This window comes from Aedes aegypti, chromosome 3 (genome assembly GCF_002204515.2).
Source record: "Aedes aegypti strain LVP_AGWG chromosome 3, AaegL5.0 Primary Assembly, whole genome shotgun sequence".
NCBI classification, from domain to species: Eukaryota; Metazoa; Arthropoda; class Insecta; order Diptera; family Culicidae; genus Aedes; species Aedes aegypti.
Window position 1 is genome coordinate 362662915 of NC_035109.1, and position 22634 is coordinate 362685548.

Below are 22634 nucleotides of genomic sequence, written 5' to 3' on the forward strand. Positions count from 1 at the left end.
CTGAAATTAAACGGTTGGTACGGTTGTCCCCATTTCTTCCATTAACAATTCAAATATTTGCGTTTATCATATTGTTCACATGAGGATAAACTGTTCGACGTAATTTTTTGAATTATCTTCGAACCTACACAGTGGTCCTGGGCATTTTAATATTTGTGATTTGACATATCACCGATATGCTGCAAATGTTAATGCTGACAAAAAAAAATGGAAGAAATAACCGATATTTCCAGGATGCTTTTCAATATAGGCTGTGCAAGCAATTAGAATAGAATAGAATAGAAAACCCTGGAAGATTTAATGGAGCGAATCTCAGGAGGGATTCTTGGAACTTCCCGTAGGAATTTCTGCAACAAATTCTCGGAGGAATTCCTGAAGAAAAATCACGGAGGAGTTCCTGGTGAAAATCCTTAAAGAATTTTCAGGAGGAAAACCCCGAAGGAATTTCTGGACGAAATCCACGGTGTAATTTCTGAAAGAAATATCTGTATGCACGGTGTGCCAGAAACTTTGGGAAAAGCCTGCTTCTCAGCTTAGTGTTCGATGAGCACTTCCACAGTACAGTTATTAACTGAGAGCTTTCTTTGATAAAGTTGCCATTTTCGCATTCGTATATCGTGTGGCAGGTTTATAATTTGTGTTTCACCCGGTGAACTTTTGCTTCACATAAATTTGGTAGATTATTTGCATACAAACTTCAAGCTTGTTTAGCTTCCTCTTAGAGTTAGTGGATTCCGCTCAAACCTTAACATAAACTTCTGGGAATCCCAACGAACAAAATTAGAAGGTATAACTTAAGATTTTTATAGTTTGGTCATTATGGGCCATCCTAATGTGGAGTACCTCCATGGAAGCACACTAGCGCACATGGCCCGGCGCGGGTAGTCGAGCAGCGCGCAATGAGTCGTATCCCTCTCAGAAAGCACTCAGATTCGGTTCGGTTCGGAAGCATTTTGCGCACGCGGTCCGCGTATTTAGTCTTATCGATCATCATCAATTTCGGCAAAATCTATTGTCAATAACCCGAACGCCGAACATTACATCACCGGTTGGGCAAATACTCCTAATACCAAATACCGCAGGTTCGAATCATCGTAGAAAGTGTGCGGGGTGATACCTTTGACGTAGCTAGTCATCGGTTCCCGGAGTGGCGTCAATATCTATAGCTGATAAGAAAACCTGTGACAACCTTCCCAGAACCTGTGCTGTGTTTTAGGCCCCAAAAACGCGCCACTAATAGCCAATCAGGAGGGGAAAAATGTGAATGTGATCAATAAACCCGTGTGTGACATAGGCGGTTGCGTTATCTGCGAGAAGCCTTCGCGAAGTTTGTGTCAACAAGCGACCCAACCTTCTACCTGTGTACGCAACTCGAAATACCTGGGTGGACAAAAATTATTAATCTTACGCAAACAGTGAAACGCTCAATTACACAATCTGTTACAATGGTTACTCAGAGAATGACGTCACCGGGAACGGTTCTGGTGGTTGCGCTGGGGTTGCTCCTGGTTGCGGCAGCAGGGGCACTTCCTTCGGCGGTTCTTCTGGAGGGAAGTGGAGACTATGACTACGATTATAGTGAAGAACCTGTCAGTTCAAGTAATCCGCTGATGAAAATTACGAGTGATGATGATGTGTTGGATCCGATAGAAGACAGTTTGTATCCGGAAGATGACGATGAATATGGGGCATCTTTTAATGAATCTTTGGCCATGCCACCAGTGGAGATAGTGGTTCCAGAAGTGGAAAGTGACGGCGAGGCTTCTCCTGAGGTCACGGAAGAAAGTGCCACTGTAGTGCAACCGGTTCGCTTTGGACTAATGGAATCGTTTGAAACGGATGAGAATGTAACAGAAGTTAAGCATCCGATAGCAAATGGAGCACGAGGAGACCTAGCCGTCACGCCGGCACCGGATTGCCGAGGCTTCCAGGTAAATAAACACATTCGATTTGTCGTAAGTGCTGTAATAAAATCGTTTATTGATAAGGGTCATTCTTTGCTGTTGGCTATACGTCTGTAACTAGTCATACGTATGAAATGAACAGTGGGCATTGAATGAACGTGGATTATGGGTAAACAATGTGCTGATAATGTTTGTAGTGGCTCTCTGAATACGAGGAAAGACGCGATATCTATAGAGAGTCAACGGTGGCAGTTTGAAGCCATATTTCTTCTCAATCCCATCAAGTTTGGGTGCTGGTCAATAACTGCACTAAGAAGTTTCAGTAACATACAAACTCTAGTTCACGACTTTAATCAGATTTGTTTTCCATTTCAATAGGCTTAGGATGGATTTCGACAGTGTGCGGACAGAAGCGTTGCATTCTTTTTGCATGAAACGTTAAACTGTGGATTAGATTCAAGGTACCGCGGGGCAAGTGGGAACGAAAAAAACGATAGTTCAAACAAATTGTTCAATAAAATTTTCAAATGTCAATATTTTTCAAATCCAACAACACAATCACGTTTTGGAAACATATTTGCTGGTGTGTGCATGAAAATAATCGATTAATTCCGAAATTGTGAAAACCTTGGAAGAAAGTTTTAGAATGAGCCAATGAACGCAGTTACCTCGCTAAGCGGGGCAAGTGGGACACATCCAGTTTCATGCGTCAATCCACATCAGTAAGTCAACCATTACAATAATAGGATTGATAAGTCATAGATTTTTAATTTTAAGTACATATTTGATGTACATAAGGGATCAACCATAAAATACGTTACGTTTTAGGAAGAAACCCTGTATTTAATAGTATGTCACCTCATCTTTAATATTGACTGAAGATTCCTCAATAAAAGCGTAAAGAGGAATTAAACATATTCAAAATATATCATTTATAAGTTGTTAATTAAAATGTAGCACATAAACAATAGATAATTGACGAAATTATAAATATGTTTAGTTATTATTTATATGCATGGCAGAAAACCACCTTATGGGGTGGAATTGTTTTCCATCACTACTTAATTTGGTAGAAATAACAAATAAAGTTCAAATAAAATAGAAAAGTAATCTTTCTCATGATGCATTTTAAATTTCAGCTGTGTGTTTGCTCAATTTTGAAGTCGTATTTCAACAATAAAAAAAAAAAAAAGAATTATAACACTTTTCTTCTCCCTCTTATGCAATTACGTAATTTGAGGTTGATCTTTTTCATGATAAAAATCATTTGTTTGGATGTTTTAGTGCTACTCTCTAGGAAAATGTGTGAAACGTGTACGAAAAGTTTTGATACTGGTTTTTGTTTTGATAGGTCCCACTTACCCCAGGTACAAATATATTTTGGGGTAGGATAGACCATCGAAAATTTCATATGAAATGAAAACAAAATACTGGTTTATCGTTAGCAGCTTGTAATAATACTTAAAATTATAGCTTACTGATGGAAATTCGATTTAAAACACATTTATTTTTTGCGTCATTGAAACGTGTCACAATTTATCATGCAAGTTGAAAATGGCGCTGAACTGACAACTGTTACATGAATCACATGGTAATAAAAATAACAATATGTTTAGTACTAAATACATTCCTTGTCATTGTATCTTCAACTTTCTAGAAGAATACCCCCATGAAAAACTTTTCCTAGTTGTGCTATGATGAAACGCCCCACTTACCCCGGATTTTCACTTGCCCCGGGGTACCTTATCCTTCTTTTTCATTCACAGTTAGAAAAGTTGAGTTCGAAACCCTTCTTGGTCATTTTTTTTCATAATAGCATGTCTATTATCGGTTTGAATTCAATATTCTATATAAAACAGACGGGATTGGTGGTCTGAACACATGGATATATAGCAATAATAAACATAATAATGCATAATAAAAACAAACCATGACTTTTTTTCATAAGCATAATATTGACCCTTTGCAGACACCTGTTCAGATTGGCTGGGACCAAATAAGAAATGTTAGCCCACGGCCTCCTTTTGTAGGACAGCCGGGGTTTGGGGCTGGCGATGAGGATAGAGTAACCGATGAGGAACTTGTAGGGATTGCAAAATCCCTAAGCATGGGGAAGGCACCAGGTCCGGACGGAGTTCCAAACCTGGCCCTCAAAGTCGCAATCTTGGAGGCTCCCGGTATGTTCAAATCTGCTATGCAGATATGCCTGGACGAGGGAGTATTTCCAGATGCGTGGAAGAAGCAGAGCCTGGTACTATTGCCAAAGACGGGGAAACCACCCGGTGACCCGTCGGCGTATAGACCAATATGCTTGATTGACACGGTGGGGATGGTGCTCGAGAAGATCATCCTCAACAGACTGTTGAGGTACACCGAGGGTGTAAATGGTCTCTCAAGCATCCAGTTCGGCTTCCGGAAAGGGAGGTCCACCGTAGAAGCTATTCTGACGGTTAAGAAAACCGCTGAGATAGCACTCCAGCGTAAGAGGAGGGGTATTCGCTACTGCGCAGTAGTGACTCTGGATGTAAGGAATGCATTGAATAGTGCCAGTTGGGCGGCTATTGCTGATGCGCTCCTGCGTCTGGGGATACCCGAGTACCTGTACAAGATTCTCGGAAGTTACTTCCAGAATCGGGTATTAGTCTATGACACAGAGGTGGGTCGGAAGTGCTTTCATATAACCTCAGGAGTCCCGCAAGGTTCCATCCTGGGTCCGGTGTTATGGAATGTCATATACGACGAGGTGTTGATATTAAAATTCCCGGCAGGTGTGGTCATCGTTGGCTTTGCCGACGATATTACGCTGGAGGTCTACAGTGAATCGGTCGAAGAAGTGGAATTGACTGCAGCCCACTCGATCGCAATTGTGGAGGAGTGGATGAGCTCCAGGAAACTGGAATTGGCTCACCACAAAACTGAGGCTGTTGTTGTCAACAACCGAAAGTCGGTGCAGCAAGCGGTGATCAGTGTAGGCGACTGCACAATCACTTCGAAGTGCTCCGTCAAACACTTGGGGGTGATGATCGACGATAAGCTTACCTTCGGTAGCCATGTCGATCATGTCTGCAAGAGAGCTTCCACAGCTTTTGTGGCACTGTCCCGGATGATGTCCAATAGCTCTGCGGTGTACGCCAGTAATCGTAAGCTTCTGGCCAGTGTCGCCTCGTCCATACTGAGGTATGGTGGTCCGGCTTGGGGCACGGCTTTGAGTACCGATAGCTACCGTAGCAAGCTAGAGAGTACTTATAGGCTAATGTGCCTGAGGGTTGCGAGCGCGTACCGTACCGTGTCACACGATGCACTCTGCGTCATTACCGGTATGGTGCCTATTGCTATCCTTATCATGGAAGAAGAAGAATGGAAGACATAGAGTGCTTCGAAAGGCGCGGCACAAGAGGCATACGCAGGACTGCCAGACTGGCCTCCATGGTCAAATGGCAGCGTGCGTGGGACAGCTCCACCAAGGGAGTGTGAACTCACAGGTTGATTCCGAGGTTAGATATCTGGGTCAATAGGCGCCATGGGGAACTAACATTCCACCTGACACAGGTCCTTTCGGGCCATGGTTGCTTTAGACAGTATCTACACCGTTTCGGTCATGCGGGTTCTCCCGAATGTCCAGTTTGTGCAGGTTTAGAGGAAACGGCGGAACACGTTTTGTTCGTGTGCCCGCGTTTCCGCACAATGCGTGACCGCATGTTAGCCACATGCGGTCGGGACACAACTCCGGACAATTTGGTCCAGAGGATGTGTAAAGACGAGTTTGGCTGGAATGCCGTTTCATCGGCTATCACCCACATCGTCTCGGAACTTGGAGTTGGCGTGTGGACTCGAGGAGTGACTAGTGCAGACGCTAAACAACAGGTGGTCCAAGGGTTCGCAGTCGGCTACGTAGGTCATTCCGGTGCCCTACGGTCGAAATCGACCCTTACAGCGATTAAGTGGCCGCGGGGAGAACATCCTGGTAGCGCTGCTGTCGTGGCGTCGCCCTGCTGGGTTGGATGCGAGCCTCTGGTTGTTCGAGGCAGGTAGAGGCCCCTTCGTCAGCAATCCCAGCTGGTGCTAGCTGATAGGGCCTGAGCCTTCAGTAGGTCAAATTGCGAAGCCCGCAGTATCAGTTCTTGATACCTGCGGTGCAGCTGGGCGCGGGCGTAGTGGTCGACCCTGCCCGCTTTCAGCGGACAACGGGAGGTGAGGACCACCCGGGAAGCTGGCAATGCGCCAGCATGCTACCTTGGTGGACCCCCCTAAGCGTGTCATCGATGTTCGTTGGCATGGCTACGCAGCTAACCTGTTAATGGCTACCCAGCTAACCTGTTAAGAGTAGGCCATGGATGTTGGGGAGTGACATAAGAGGTTTGGAATAAAGGATTGTTATTTAGATCACCACTCTAATCAGACGTGTTTTGGTGTCTCTACAATGGCGACGAGAGTAAAATTGTATCAAAAAGAAGGAAAAGAACAGTTTGATCTGCCCTGTAAAGACTCTGTATTGAATATTTGGCTCGAAGTTATGGAGACATGAAAGCCGGAAACAAATGCAACGTGGAGTCAGGTTCAAATTTTTCACAGTACCGGCAAGGCGCATCAGACAGGAACCAATTTAGATGAAAGACACGATTTGGAATGGTAAATATGAAAATACTTTGGATATACACTACAAGATGACGCCATGAAGGTAGCGTGTCCATAGGAATTGTTTGTAAAGATTCAGTTTGACGAAGAATTCTCAAAACTGGTTTTCGATTGATTGTACTATAAAATGGTTATTGAAAGATTGTTAGCAAGTGGGTACTGAATATTATCAATAATGTTTTCTAACAAGTATCATTTTTAACCGGAGTTTACTAATTGAGTTTTATTTTCGCAAAATTCTAAACTCTAAAAAAATAAATACACTGAACTGTCTGAAAAGAACGTTATTGAGATTGCTTCAATGCTCTATATAATTCAAATAGAAAAAAAGGAAAAAAAAAAACAATTAAAGCTTTCGTTAAAAGTCATTCAATCGGTACTTTGAAATTAATGTCGTTTTCGTTTTTAGGAACTGGGTCGGTGATCAACACATAAACAAAAAAACGTCAAGCAAATTGTAGTCCGGTCGAACCTGAATCGGGTTGGGGTTGAAACTGTGATTCAGAACGGGTTGCGCCAGTTCCAACCTAGGTTCAAAAACGAATTCGACATAAGACAAGTGACAACCATGTTCCTGTCCGTACTAATAAACGGGAATCAATTGGAATGAACGATTAAACGCATTGAATTCTCGTTGATACTATTTGAAGAACTTCTTAATGAGTCAATAAAAAGTAGCTAGCTTTCCATGATTTTAATATGAAGGTGCAAAATAACAGCAAATAACAGATATTACTCGTATATAAAAATTTTACGTAACTGTAATTGCAATCATTTTAGGCTGTTAGTGAAGAATAGTGAAGCCGTATTTCCAACATTGAACACACTATTTTTCATCACATGTTGGATACATTAACCACACTGCTTAGTGAATGAAACAATATCCAAAAATACTAAAATATATAGCACAAGCACTACAGGTCTGAATTTTGGTTGCTTGAGTAAAGTATTTCTTAATAGGATACAAACAATGCTGTATAAACACAGTAATAAATAAATAAGCATTGGTTTGTTGAACGGATTGTCGTAAGTATAGAAATGAAAAGATTGGTAACGGTGCGATTATTTCTGTTATACTATTAACATTGATCTGCTTTTAATATTTATGATGATTCGGAGAGTTGATATAAGGGTGTAGAAAAAAAAATACATATATTTCTGATTGAAATAATTAATGAATTATAAGAATTCTATCATAAGTGTATATTACCGCATAATTATAAAACTGGAAAAGATAGAGCAATCACAACATTAAATTAAATTTTGAGTTAGATCATGTGAGTTTATATTTTAATTTGTGACATTTTAGTCTTCGAGGCGTAATATAGATTTGAGTTCGATTCCCACTCCAGTCAAAAGTTTTTAGTCTAAGTCGATAGAAATTGCCTATTTTCTTGATAATTAATAATTGTCATATTCATTGTTTTAACTCCCATTTAAAACTTTGATTGGTACAAAACTTCCTATAATTTGTGTTTTATAGATCAGATTCACAATTTTCAATGCAGTAATAGACAATTTATTTAATTGTTAGCATACGCAGAAAACATATATGGTATTTTAATTTTGAAGCAAGATTCCAAAGATTGAATTATTTTTTTGAAAATAGGTGTTAAAATGTATGTTTATACCAAGCTAAAGAAGAAAACAACTCAAAGCTAAAAGATATGTTAATCATAATCGTTTTTAAAAAATTACTTGAAGCTAGTACAGGTGCGAATATATATTGAAAACTATAATAAATCAAAAATAGATGAAAAGAACTCGTAAAGTAATTGCGGTCTTCAAAGGTACTAGAGCCCTTTTTAGTATCTGCAAATGAGAGGCAGGCAGATGAAACAATTGTGTCCATTTCTAGTGTGAATTGAAAGGATTTCCAGATTGTTAATATATAGTAGAGAGTAAAGGGAATACTAAAAGTAATTCCGGTCTACTTCTCCAAAAGAAATGAAGAGGATAGAAAACCTGGTCCGTTTTTGTAACAAGAACGTAGGGAGTTTATGAAAATTCGGTCCATTTCTAGAAAGAAATGAAGGAATAACATAAATCGTCCGGCTCGCTCTTAGTCAATATGTAGAGAGTAAAGAGAACATCTTGAATGATTCTGGTCTACTTCTCCATTAGAAATGAAGAGGAAGAGATAATCCTGGTCCATTTCTGGAAAAAGAGAATGTAAAAATTCGGTCCTGTTAAAATCTATAAAGTAGGAATAACACATATCATCCGGTCCGTTTCTTGAAAAAAAAAAATGTCTGAGAGAACATGAAAAACTTCTCCATATGAAACGAAGAGGAGAAAAATCCTGGTCCGTTTCTGTGAAAGAAACATAGAAGTGAAGCGATTCGAAATACCTAGTCATAATAATATATATAAAAAAAGAATAATACCAAATTTCCTATTCACTATTAGTCAACTAGTAGAGAGTAAAGAGAACATTTTTAATGATTTTGGTCTACTTCTCCTTAAGAAATAAAGAGGATTAAATAATTCTGGTCCATTTCTGGAAAAGAACTTGAAAACGTATCATTTGGTCGATTTCTTGGGAAAAATAGAAATTTGTAAAGCTATGCAAAGGAAATACAAAGTTTCAGTCTGCAAACCAGATGTAGGAGATTAACTCAGTCCTTCTAGTTGTCCTGTAATTCATGAGATATAAAATGTACGAAAAGTACATCTAAATTTTCCATTCAAAAAAAAAAAAGAAAAAAATCCAGTTGTAGGATAACTGGTAGTTAAACCCACAACTAGAGTTCATTGGTATTAAATTTGATCCTTTCCACTTATGCAGAAAAGAACTTCACATAAAATGCGTTTGAACTTTAATTTTATATTTTCTATACATTTCTCGTAGTCTAGGTGCGGCACGAAATATTTGAATAAATTTTTGAAAACACTTATACGACAAACGATTTACAAGACTGAAAAATGGGCAAGAAAAACGTTTATTTCAATGGAAACAAAAGGACAATCGGTAATGATTTGAAAAAAAAAAAGCGCACATCATTTAGCGATTAACCCGTATAGGCCTGAGTGAAAGCAAAAATACTGAAACCCTCACCGCTCAGAGAATTCTTAACGGATTCAAATGATTTTTTGTCAGTTCACTGGCCTAGTTTCTAGAAGTGGCCAGAGGAACTCGGAAATATTCCTGTGGCCGGAGTTATTCCGGTGGGTCACTGGGTCAAGTCGGGTAAAAAATGCATTTTTTTGGGACATGCCAAGTTACGTTTATTTGTTTACAATGACAATCATTTTAATTTGCAAATATCATTAAGAGCTGATATTCAACATTATAAATGAAGTGTTTTGCATCTTTTAGAATATACCGGATGTGGCCATTCGGACGTAATGCCCGGAAGAACTGGCTATAGATTTGTTGGATACTAAACCGTTTCAATTCTCGAAAAGTAGAAATCAAACATAATTGTGCACTAAAATGCATTCCCATAAGCTTGACACAGATGTTCAGATACAAATTGACCACTTTATCGCAAGTTTGAGGCATCCCGGGACCCGAAAATGGTCATTTGTAGGATTGACCAAAGGCAAAACTCATAGTTATCCAATTCAATCGTTTGTCAAAAGGATTACACGTATGCAATTTTCTTAAAATTCCGTCATGTAGTGGCCACATTATAACCGATTCCAGAAACTATCTGTGACTTGAAATTTGCCTACCTCCAGGGGCACAAACGCACAGTACCCTTCTCAGCCGACCTGACCCAGTGATCCACCGGAATAACTCCGACCCCAGGAATATTTCCACGATCCTCTGTCCACTTCTAGAAACTAGATATGTGTGCCAGTATACTGACAAAAAATCATTTGAATCCATTAAGAATCCACTGAGCGGTGAGGGTTTTAGAATTTTTGCTTTCACTCAGGCCTATACGGGTTAATGAGGAGAGAGAGGTATCTGAATGAAGCTAAGTATAAATGATGACATATCGATACTGTAAATATTGATGTAATGTTTTTACTAATTGATTTCCTTTTATTTAGAGACAAGAGATCGTGTGGCGGGATACTTACAATAGCGTGGACAACAACAGTACAAGAATGAAGACTTCGTGGATGATTTGCTCAATATGGTCGTACCATGAAACATCCGTAATAAGTTTTTATATCAAAGAAAAAAAATTCACCTTTTTCTCTAGTTTATTATCTCAACTTTATACATTAGACTTAATCATTTTGAAATTATAGAAAAAAGGAGAGATCGTACTGTTAAGAGTAGGCCATGGATGTTGGGGAGTGACATAAGAGGTTTGGAATAAAGGATTGTTATTTAGATCACCACTCTAATCAGACGTGTTTTGGTGTCTCTACAACCTGGAGGATGCGATGTGCAATAGCCCCTCTCCGAAGCAATGCCTTCTTGGTGGTCCCGAAGAGACGAAGGGTTTGGCGGCAATGGAAATGGTTTAGTGGGTCGGGGGTGTAGTCCTGTTTACTGCTTGCATGTAGTAAATGGTCCCCAACCCCACACTCCCGGACCTCGGTCCGGAGTCTGTTGAGCAGATTATCCCCCCATTGCTTAGAAGGAAAAAAAATAAGAAATGAAATATTATTGTGATATCTTTCCAACCATAAAAAACCCATCGGATAGTTAGACGGAGTTAATTTTTTCATAAGCGGTTTGGTGCGAGATCAATAGTATTTAATTAAAAAAAAACTCTGTACAACTCCGTTTTATTTCTTTTAACTACTCCCAATAAAACAAATATAATCTATTTTGTGAATAAAACTCATTTATCACTTGAAAATATGATCATACAAGACTATTCAAAGCGAAATAAAAATAAAATAAAAAATTCATTTTGGACTTAAAAAATTCTTTTCCCTAAAAAAAATGTTTTCCCTAATATATGCCCAATTTGCAATGTATGGACGACTTTTAGTAAATTTACTTACGAAACTTTTTGCTTAAGGATGACCAAAATCTGAAATGGCCGTTTTTCTTAAATCGACTTTAAAGTTTTGAATAATGTTTTTTTTTCAGTGTAGAAAATGTTTTTTTTTTTATTTTTTCAATATTTTTTCCTTAAACTTCAGGAAATTTCACGACAGTCCCCCATACAACACTTTTTTGTAGGTCTTACCGTTTTTGAGTTATACGGGTTTATAAAAAAAAAGTAAAAAACAACTTTGACCCTTTCTAAATGTTAGTCTAGATCGATTTTGAAATAAACATATCATAGCTTTTATAATGATAGCGCTTGAGCTACTGAACAACTTTGCCGAAGACTCCACTTTTCTGAATAGTTATAATCCAGAGCTATCCGCAAAACAAAAATTATATGCTCACTAGCGCCGCCTGTGGCGGAATTTTGAATCTTATAGCTTCTATAATGATAGCGCTTGAGCTACCGAACAACTTTGTCGAAGACGCCACCTTTCTGAATAGTCATAACCTAGAGCTATCCGAAAAACAGAAATTATGTGCTCACTAGCGCCGCCTGGTGGCGGAATTTCAAATCTCATAGCTTTTATAATGATAGTCCTTGAGCTACTGAACAACTCTGCCAATCCAATCCAAATCCAATCCAGATCCAATCCAGATCCCACCCCATTCCAATCCAAATACAAATCCAATCCAAATCCAATCCAGATCCAAACCAGATCCAACCCAAATCCAATCCCAATACAAATCAAATCCAATCCAAATCCAATCCAAATTGAAATTCAATCCAAATCCCATCCAAATCAAATCAAATCCAAAATCAATCAAAATCCAATCCACTTTTCACATTGCCCGGATAATTCTTTTCCTGGCAATTTGCATTCGCTTTGGAAAACTTTTTCCCGATTTCGGCTCAGAATACTCTCTTTCCGGCGATTAATATTCATTTTGGAAAACTCTCTTTCCTGCAAATTAGATTCATTCTGGAAAACTCTCTTTCCAGAATCCAGCTCAGAAAACTCTCTTTCTGGCCTTGGAGAACTCTCTCTCCATAAACAACATTTAACATTGCTAGGAAAACTCTCTTTCCGGAAATTTGGATTCATTTTGGAAAACTCTTTCCAGAATCCGGCTCGGAAAACTCTCTTTCCGGCTTTGGAGAACTCTTTCTCCATAATCCACTTTTCACAATGCTCGGAATACTTTCTTTCCGGCAATTGGGATTCATTTCGGAAAACTCTCTTTCCAAAATCTGGCTCGGAAAACTCTCTTTCCGACCATGCAGAACTCTCTCTCCATAAACAACATTTAACATTGCTAGGAAAACTTTCTTTCCGGCAATTTGGATTCATTTTGGAAAACTCTCTTTCCAGAATCCGGCTCGGAAAACTCTCTTTCCGGCTTTGGAGAACTCTCTCTCCATAATCCACTTTTCACATTGCTCGGAAAACTCTCTTTCCGGCAATTTGGATCCATTTTGGAAAACTCTCTTTCCAAAATTCGGCTCGGAAAACTCTCTTTCCGGCCTTGGAGAACTCTCTCTCCATAATCAATAATTATCATTGCTCGAAAACTCTCTTTCCAGCAATAAAAGTACATTCGATGTTTACCTCCTGAAGAGATAAACACAACTTACCGTTTACCGATTGCGCCATGTAGTAACCGAAACCGGCCAAACTTGAGCCGAACCGACAAATAAATACACTATTGCAAACACCGTCCGTTTGCTACGAAAGTTGTCACCAGACTGATCGAGTTTTCAAAACTGTCTTCTTTTCCACAGTTCTCGTTTCGCCTGATCCACTTTTCGTTTTCTTTCGCTCGTTGTTTGACATCTCTTGTACACGCTTAGCATAATACAAGTAAAATCGAAATCAATTTACTCTATTTTTTATATTTCAATCTATAACAACTCTATACGCCACATTGAGTTTTGAAAACAACTCGATCAGTCTTGTGACAACTTTCGTAGCAAACGGACGGTGTTTGCAATAGTGTATTTATTTGTCGGTTCGGGGCTATCCGCAAAACAAAAGTTCTATGCTAACTAGCGCCGCCTGGTGGCAAAATTTTTAATCTCATAGCTTTTATAATGATAGTCCTTGAGCTACTGAACAACTTTGCCGAAAGCGCCATCTTTCTAAGTGCCCAGGATCCTGAAATATCCGCAAAACAAAAGTTTCACGCTCACTAGCGCCGTCTGGTGGAAAATTTTTAAATCTCATAGCTTTTATAATGATGGCCCTTGAACAACTTTGTCGAACACGCCATCTCTCTAAGTGGTCAGCATCCTGAGATATCCGCAAAACAAAAGTTTTATGCTGACGCCATCTCTCTAAGTGGTCAGGATCAGGCTTGAGAACTGTGACCACTATTCACTACAGTTCTTCGATTCTGCCAGTCAACCAAAGTACGAAGCAGCAGCAGCATCAATACCATCAGGTGTTGCGCTGCCAACGGTTCACACACTGCTTGACTGTTTTTGTCTCTCCACTATGACCGATTTCGGGCAGCCATTCCAAGGTGAATGATTGAAAAAAAGTGTTAAATCATTCAATCGCTAATATTTCGCTTGTGTTTTCAACTAATTGAAATCTATTAGCTCTAACAGAAAGAGCACACTCATTCCGTTGCGATACATATAAACAAGTTCAGTTTCATGCTGCCTTTATCGAGCAAAAATGCAAAACCCCGAAAATCGCAAAAATCGTGTCACCACTGTGCTCGAGTCATTTCGCATTCGGGGTTGAAAAACGTTAGGAAGAAGAAGATTACAGTTTTGAAGAGCCGTGACATTTTTTTGTTTTGAACGGTCATGGTTTGCTTTGGATTTTGATGGTGGTGTAGAAAGATGTAAATGTAGAGGCGGTAAATGTTTGCTCCAGTACTTTTCTCATCCCTGGTCAGGATCCAAAGATAACCGCAAAACAAAAGTTTCATGCTCACTTGCACCGCCTGATGGCAAAATTTTGAACCTCATAGCGTTTATAATGATAGCGCTTGAGCTACTGAACAACTTTGCCGAAGGCGCCATCTTTCTAAGTGGCCAGGATCTTGAAATATCCGCAAAACAAAAGTTTCATGCTTACTAGCGCCGCCTGGTGGCAAAATTTTGAACTTCATAGCGTTTATAATGTATAGTAGACAGTTTCACAAAAATCAAAATGTCTGGGATTTAACCAGTCACCCCCAAGTCCTAGTTGCAATACTAAAACAAACTACCAGACAAATTTTCATCCAATTTGGAGAAGATTAGGAGGTGCCTCAAGTCGAATTTGTGTTTTTTGGCTATATTTTACATTCAAAAAATTCTAACGAGAATTTGGAAAAACGAAAATCAAAATAAATACCACTAGTTGAACGTATTATTAGTACTTTACAACTTTTGAGAACACTGTATGTCGATTAGAGATGGTTTTGACCTCATAAAATCGATTTCTGTCCATTAAAGTACCTGTAAAACATACATTTCTCTACAATTTTTGTTCTACGAGATTCTTAACCTCATGCCTAATCATAAAAGTTCAATCGTAGTATTATTCCTCTCTCATTTGTGAACATTATTGTAGTACATCATTTTTGTATCCGAATTACAGATAAATTGTAAAAAATCATCGGAAATACGACATTCCTCATTCCCCTGCATTTAGAGCTGCTGCCAAATGGCGCAATTGCTGACATGTTACAAAACTGAACATAGTAGCTTTGCTTTTTTAATGATGGATGATGATTGAAGAAAACAGCTATCAAATGTCGTCAACGCAGTCGTGTTCAAACAACATTTGCATTTGATGCCAAGCAATTACAAATGTGCTATAGTCCTGAGGTCAAGCTTCTCGACTACCGATCTTGAGGATCAGAGTTTGATTACGGGAGTTCATTAAGGCCGCACGGGATGTCATCATAATCACCCTATCCATTTCAAGAAGCAAATCCCAAGAACCACTCCATATATCGATGCAAAAATGTATCACTATGATTCTATATATGTAGTGCACAACCCGATAAATTTTCAGCTTCATCGGTTCACTAAAACTCGAGATTTGCTTCCACAAAGTTTTGATGATTATTGTCAGAGTGAGACGAAAGATAGGGAAAATAACACGGTCTCCCGTGTCCCCTTAAGAGTGTTGTTTTTTGCCGACCAAATGACTTGAGGCCAAAAAATTTAATCACGATTCGTTGTTCAAAAGTGCATCTTGTGGCTGAGTCTTAATCAATAGGACTCACAAAAATCTCCCATTCCTAAGTGAATGAATAGAAATGCTCAAGTAGTGATTTGCACCTTTAGTACTTTTTCTCTGCTGCATTAATAAACATTGGTTACACTCGAAAAAAAATAATCATAATTGAACTCCGATCCTCAAGATCGGTAGTCGAGAAGCTTGACCTCGGGACTATAGCACATTTGTAATTGCTTGGCATCAAATGCAAATGTTGTTTGAAACACGACTGCGTTGACGACATTTGATAGCTGTTTCCTTCAATCATCATCCATCATTGAAAAAGCAAAGCTACTATGTTCAGTTTTGTAACATGTCAGCAATTGCGCCATTTGGCAGCAGCTCTAAATGCAGGGGAATGAGGAATGTCGTATTTCCGATGATTTTTTACAATTTATCTGTAATTCGGATACAAAAATGATGTACTACAATAATGTTCACAAATGAGAAAGGAATAATACTACGATTGAACTTTTATGATTAGGCATGAGGTTAAGAATCTCGTAGAACAAAAACTGTAGAGAAATGTATGTTTTACAGGTACTTTAATGGACAGAAATCAATTTTATGAGGTCAAAACCATCTCTAATCGACATACAGTGTTCTCAAAAGTTGTAAAGTACTAATAATACGTTCAACTAGTGGTATTTATTTTGATTTTCGTGTTTCCAAATTCTCGTTAGAATTTTTTGAATGTAAAATATAGCCAAAAAACACAAATTCGACTTGAGGCACCTCCTAATCTTCTCCAAATTGGATGAAAATTTGTCTGGTAGTTTGTTTGAGTATTGCAACTAGGACTTGGGGGTGACTGGTTAAATCCCAGACATTTTGATTTTTGTGAAACTGTCTAATGTATAGTCCTTGAGCTACTGAACAACTTTGCCGAAGACGCCATCTCTCTAAGTGATCAGGATCGTGAGCTATCCGCAAAACAAAAGTTCTATGCTCACTAACGCCGCCTAGTGGCAGAATTCCGCAATTGAATGACCACCATATGTTAGCCCTTGAACTACTGAACAATTTTGCTGAACATCATGATCCTCTATTTTGAATACTTTTTAAGATAATGATCATTTATAAAAACGGTCGTTAATCTGAATTTCGGTCGTTAAAAAGTGGTCGGAAAAAGAACCGTCGGTAAAAAAAAAACGGTCGTAAAAAGAGGTTGGAGTGTACCTATATAGGGCTTGAGTCAAAAGTAAACAAAACAATGAATCCATTGGATTTTTTTTTGTTGGAATCAGGATTCGAACCCACAACTAGTATGATGATGTGATGGATGCCTGGCATGTTGGTGTCCTGTGCTAAAGCTGCTGATGTGATAAGGTAGGATAAAAGTTCCTTATAAACGAAGTCACAGTGTGTGTTAACCATTACTGTTCGCCCAGTTATTACGAATAGAAAGAATTCTCTTCAGCGATTGAACAACAGTGATTTTCTTTCCTCACCAAAAGAAACATCAGCAGAAAGAATTTGATCACCATTTTTTCGTATATAAAATAACAGAACTTAACCCACAAAACAAAGCCCTAGCGCATAGAAAAGATTTCAGGGGAGAGAAATTGATCTACATTTCTTCTCGCTCCATATGAACGTGCTCGATCGTCTTACTTATTTATATATGACAACATAACTGTATATTCACTCTAAACGCTTAGCATAATGCTGAATTAGAGTAATGCTACAAAGCATTTATAATGTTAATCAAAAGGATCATTGCTTGACAGTTATTGTATAAATGCATGATAACATTATTAATGCAAAAAATGTTGACTTCCGATCAAATGAATGCAATGATATAATGCTTGTGGTAACTTGGGTATGATCTTTTATTGTTGTCATGTTCAAATAATTGTAACTGCCTTTTTACACGGCCCGCTAGCTCGCATGAACCTTAAGGAACACTCAGGGTCGGCTCAATTCCTTGCCGTTGAAGAGACGCGGATAAGAGGGAAAACCACAGGAAATAATGTGATGGCACGTTTATTGCGGTAATTGCCCTATCGGCCCTAACCACCTAATTCCCTAGCTATAACCTACCAGGTACAGAGTACTCACGTGGTGTGGGTGTGTGTGTGGGTATAGTCTCGTTGGGGCCCGTACGCTGCACTTCGGTTGGCGGATCGTCGGTCAGTCCGGACTTCTGTCCTCCCTCGTGCGACCTTGGATGGTACGTTTCTTCGGATTCTGGATCGCTTCAGGGATATCTCGGAACCAGGGGTCGGTTTCAGGCTTCCGGCTCGGAACCCTCTCCCAAAACGGGCTTGCACACGTCGTCGTCGTCGGTACAGCAGGCTTCTTGCTTCGGCTTACACAACCGTCTTCGTGGTGTCGTGTGGCGCCTTCTCGGTACACAAGGTGTCCGGCCTTGAAGTGGTAATCCGGAATGGTGACAGAATATCGGGAATACAACACTTCTACAACCGGTTCTACGGTTGAGATTTGTGGACACTCTACACAGAAATTGGGTTTTCTACAAGGTTGCGTATCATCACAACGAAGCGAAAATCGCTGTGTTGCACCATCGTCGGAGATGGAGAAGTACTACAAGATACCGGTTCTCTTTTCGTACGCAAGAGCTTCTCTCTCGCGAAAGGGAAACCATCATTCTGTTTTTTGCATCTTCCACATTCTCTCGGCACTCTTTGAGCTACCGCCGTTTGCGAACCGAACATGCGTCACTCAGCGTGCTGCTCGTTATTGCTCGATTTTTACTATGCCCGATCTATCCGATGACTCCTTATGGAAGAGTTCCGTTTGCCAGGAGTGCAATATACCACTCGCGACGAGCGTTCACTGCGATGCGGCACATTGAGCTGGGCGTTCGAATGGTGATAGATTTGAGGCGTTAAATAAGAAGTCAACCAAATGATATCTGTACGATATGCTGTAAATTTGTTAGTGTTAAATTGGGATGGAATTTTTATAATAGAACAACACATTTTATGGTAAGTTTTGTTATATCTTGAAGACAGATTTTTCGATCAATTTCTTCGACATTTAATGCATCAGTAGTCGCGCTGTTGTACTTTATGCAATACAGTTGTATCAAACCATGCAGCGACCGGGAAATAATGCGCCAGGTGAGATCGTTTTTGTTTTGAATTTTTTTTTTATCAGCAACAGTTCCACAAAAATTGGTATATTTTTACACTTATAGCACTGACAATTGGGGTGGTAAGGGGACGGACCTGGTGTAGTGGTTAGAACACAACCCTCTCACGCCAACGACCTGGGATACTGCCATTCCTTTCAGCGTTGTGAAATTCATGAATAGAGCTTAGTGACATTTGAACACACGTAGACTAGCATACGCTCGTCATACACAGTTTGTTTTTGTTTTCCTCAAAGAAACTTGCACACGCTTTCCAGACTCACCAAAAGGCATATGGAAATATGACCCAATTTGAAAAATTTAAACCCGTTTTCTGCGTGTTTTTCGAGACTGAGTGCATATTGTTTTCCTCTAAGGTTCACAACTACATCTACACTAGGGTACCCATACCATTGGGCGTGAAAACCACTATTGGTCGTTATATTGATTTAAACAACCGGTACCGTCGAATATAATGGAAATTCGTTACCGCCGTTTTTCTTGCCAAGATCGAAAGCGATCGGTTCACTGTATAGTCCATTTTACAAAACCATAACACTGATGATATTGCTGTTACTCTCAAACGTTTCGACACCGCCTTCTGTCAAAATTTCTGCTGTTCAAAAACGTCTCGTAAAATGGACTATTCCATAGATATAGAGTACATTCTCAAAATTGGTGGTGAGTCATTTGGCCTGATGTCGTTTGGCATAAGGCCAAATGGCATGAAGCCGATTGGAATACAGGTCCTTTGGCGTAATAGTCGTTTGGCATAAAGTGTATAAAAAAAGTTTTTTTTTTAAGGGGGAATTCATATCTACGTTTCTCTGACTCCATTGACGATTCCAGGATTATTTTGGAATGAATTGATACAAAAAATATACATTATCTCTCAATTCTATTCTCTTGAATTATCTAAGGTATACTATGGATTATTTAGTATATATCGCGATTAGCGAAAATTAGGAAAATATTGCAATAAGTTTTTCATTATTTGACCATAGATCACACTTCTTTCAAAAATCAACTATTCCTTTAAGCAGCGCTGTTGTAGTAAAGTACAAGGGGAAGAGATTCAACTTAATTTTGGGTTGTTTTAACGCAATTCCGTAGTTGAGCCCAATTACTCAGTTATGGCTAACTTTCCAAGAGAAAAAACTAGTGTTTTAAAGTTAAATTAGTATTTTTTTCTCTCTTAAACATACTCTAATAATACCTTCCATAAATTTAATAAAAAAAAGGGTAGTAACTTTCCAGAGTCCCCACTAGGTAGTTTGCCTTTAATTCCATTAGAAAAATATTCTCAATTTTGTGTTAAAAATTGCAAAATTGAGTTTTTACAATCAAAGCTTGAGAAAACTTTTTTTTACTCAAATTTGGCTTATTAGGCCAAAGTATTCCCATTGGGTTGATGCAGCTCTCTCTATTTTACAACATACGTATGGAAGAAAGAGAATACCGAGAGATTTTGGATTGAAAGTATCATCGATGTACCTAGTTTTGAGTGAAGTAGACTCAACATTTAGATAAACTATTTTTCTACGTGTAAACTGTTCTCGTAATTATAGCTATGGAAGCTGTTAAGGTTTTAATATGAATTATCCTGAACCTGTATTCTAAAAAATCTAACTAATTTACCTGCCCAGTATATTAGCAAAACAATCTAAATGAAAAAAAAAACCGATAACTTCAGTTACTCCAATGATTTTTAACAACACAGTCACTGTTTCAAGTTTCTTTATGTTGCAATAATTTTGGCGGTCCGTCTTTTACTGTTCAATTATATATGTTGCCTTCTGTCAAACACAGACTATTCATTGTTGTAAAATATGTAGGTAAGTTTTGTTGTTAATTTTCATTTTTTTAATATTGCTGGACTAAAATTTCATTCAATGCTAGAAAGCAAAAAAAAAAAACGGGAAATCCTCGACTAGACCAGTATTTGAAACCGTCAAAGATTTCATAAAAATTTGCGTTTAAAGTGAACAATTTAAAAATTGGTTGTTTCTAAGTGTGTTTTTATATTCAATTTGCAAAAGTTAAATCATTACCTATGAGGAGCTCGGCATTTGTTGGTTTCGACTTGTGCTCGACAAATCTCTGAAAATACACATCGCTTGAAATCGCGTCAGAAATGTATGCGTAGCATTAGGTGCAATATTGGTAAAATGTGTTGAAAAAGTGTGTTAATTATTAAAATTGCAGCAGAAATGGTCGGTGTTCAGGCAACCCCGACTTGATGATATTTTGGCCTTCTAAAGATACCTTCAGGACTTCATTAATTCTGATTTTTACGACGTTCTTTCGATAAATATGTGTCATCAAATGATTAAGTTCCATTATCACTGCAAATAATACAAATATTTAGATATTTCTATTGCCTGGAGTACGTTTTACTGAAACAATTAAAAAAACACTTGGTCAAGTCTGTCTGAACATCGACCAAATAATGTTTAAATAAGTAAAATGATCTGGTGGTGATTTAATAACGAAATTTACCATTATGCCGAACTAGCCTATGCCAAACGGTCGTATGCCGAACGACTTAATGTGAAGCGAGTTATAATCCTCAAAACTTGCTGTCCTTTTCAATCTTCAAATAAAACGGCTCGCAATAAAATCCTGTTTATCCTAAGTGTAAAATGATCAAACAATGAGATAGGGTATATTCCAAAATGAAAAATATAGCCGAAATTGAAATTAAAATTTGTAACAAATGCCATAGTACAGTGTACGAGTCTCAAAAACGCTGGTTAATAAAGAGTCAATATGATTGCTATCGAGGTTGCTACGGTGCATGGTTTACATTGCATTCCCAAGTAACCACAAGCATTACGGTATTACCGTATTATAACTTTAATTCAACGAGTGCCATGCAACATTGCTCTTATTCTGCAATATACGAACAAAAAAAAAACAAAATTTTATTTGTATTTTTATTTTGATCCTTTTCTTCATGCATTAAATACACTTTGGCAAAAGCTTTTATACGGTACAAACAGTAACTATACTTTAGCAATTGCCATCATAGAGCTAGGAAATGTAGCCGTTTTTACGCTTTAATAGCGCCCTTTTCCACTTTAATACTGCATTAATGAAACATGTAATGCAGTATGACTTTATATGCCATATTTTATAGAAGCATATAAAGTGATATTGATGCAACTATATACAGCTGTACGGTTACTTGGGTTGGTTCCCCCTCCTACCCCCCATTTATTTATTTTCATAGTAATAATCAAGGAAATATCATTTTTGACGCATAGAACAGGGTTTCAATGCTAGTAATGGACCCCTTAGTAGCTGAAATTCATTCTCGACGCTTTTCTGGAATTATATCTCAGACGCATATACGTTTTGTGGAGTCTAACAACAAGTTCAATGTTTTTACTTCATACTTTTCCAGCGAAATACCCCTCCCGGGGTCCATAATAGGAATGTTTTTAAATTTTACGTTTCCTATTATGGATCTTCCATGTGATTCCCAACAATCGGTGAATTATTTTCCATTAATTTTATATGGGCTGAAATGCGTCTAAAAGGGTTTTCCATGGGTTTTAGCATAAAAAATGGCTAAAAAGTAAAAAAAAAAACAAAATTTCACCGTTGGAATGTTTTAAAACCTTTCTATTATGAAAATTCAAATTAAACACTGTGCTCTAGCGAGAAAAAAACAATGTTCGTTCGATTTTTTATAATTTAACGGTTCAGACATAGCGTGCGGAGTTGATAATATTGCAGAATCGGATCGGTCTGGTTTCCTCACCGTACTTATTTGTCACCTCATGTTGAACAAGTGCGGTGAAGACACCAAATCCGACTAGGCGTAATCCCGCACGTTTATTCACAAACCAGCATTCGCACCAGCAACG

The 22634-nt window shown here is 38.5% G+C and overlaps 1 protein-coding gene across 1 annotated transcript in view; it reads left to right on the forward strand.

Annotated features, from left to right (window-relative positions):
• The first annotated feature begins 896 nt into the window (after positions 1-896).
• Positions 897-22634, forward strand: part of LOC5566877 (probable G-protein coupled receptor Mth-like 14) — a 28656-nt gene continuing 6918 nt past the window's right edge. Inside the window, exon 1 of the mRNA XM_001651254.3 lies at positions 897-1931. Within this exon, the coding sequence (XP_001651304.3) occupies positions 1446-1931 (486 nt within the window). The 5' untranslated portion in view covers positions 897-1445. The remainder of the gene's footprint in view (positions 1932-22634) is intronic.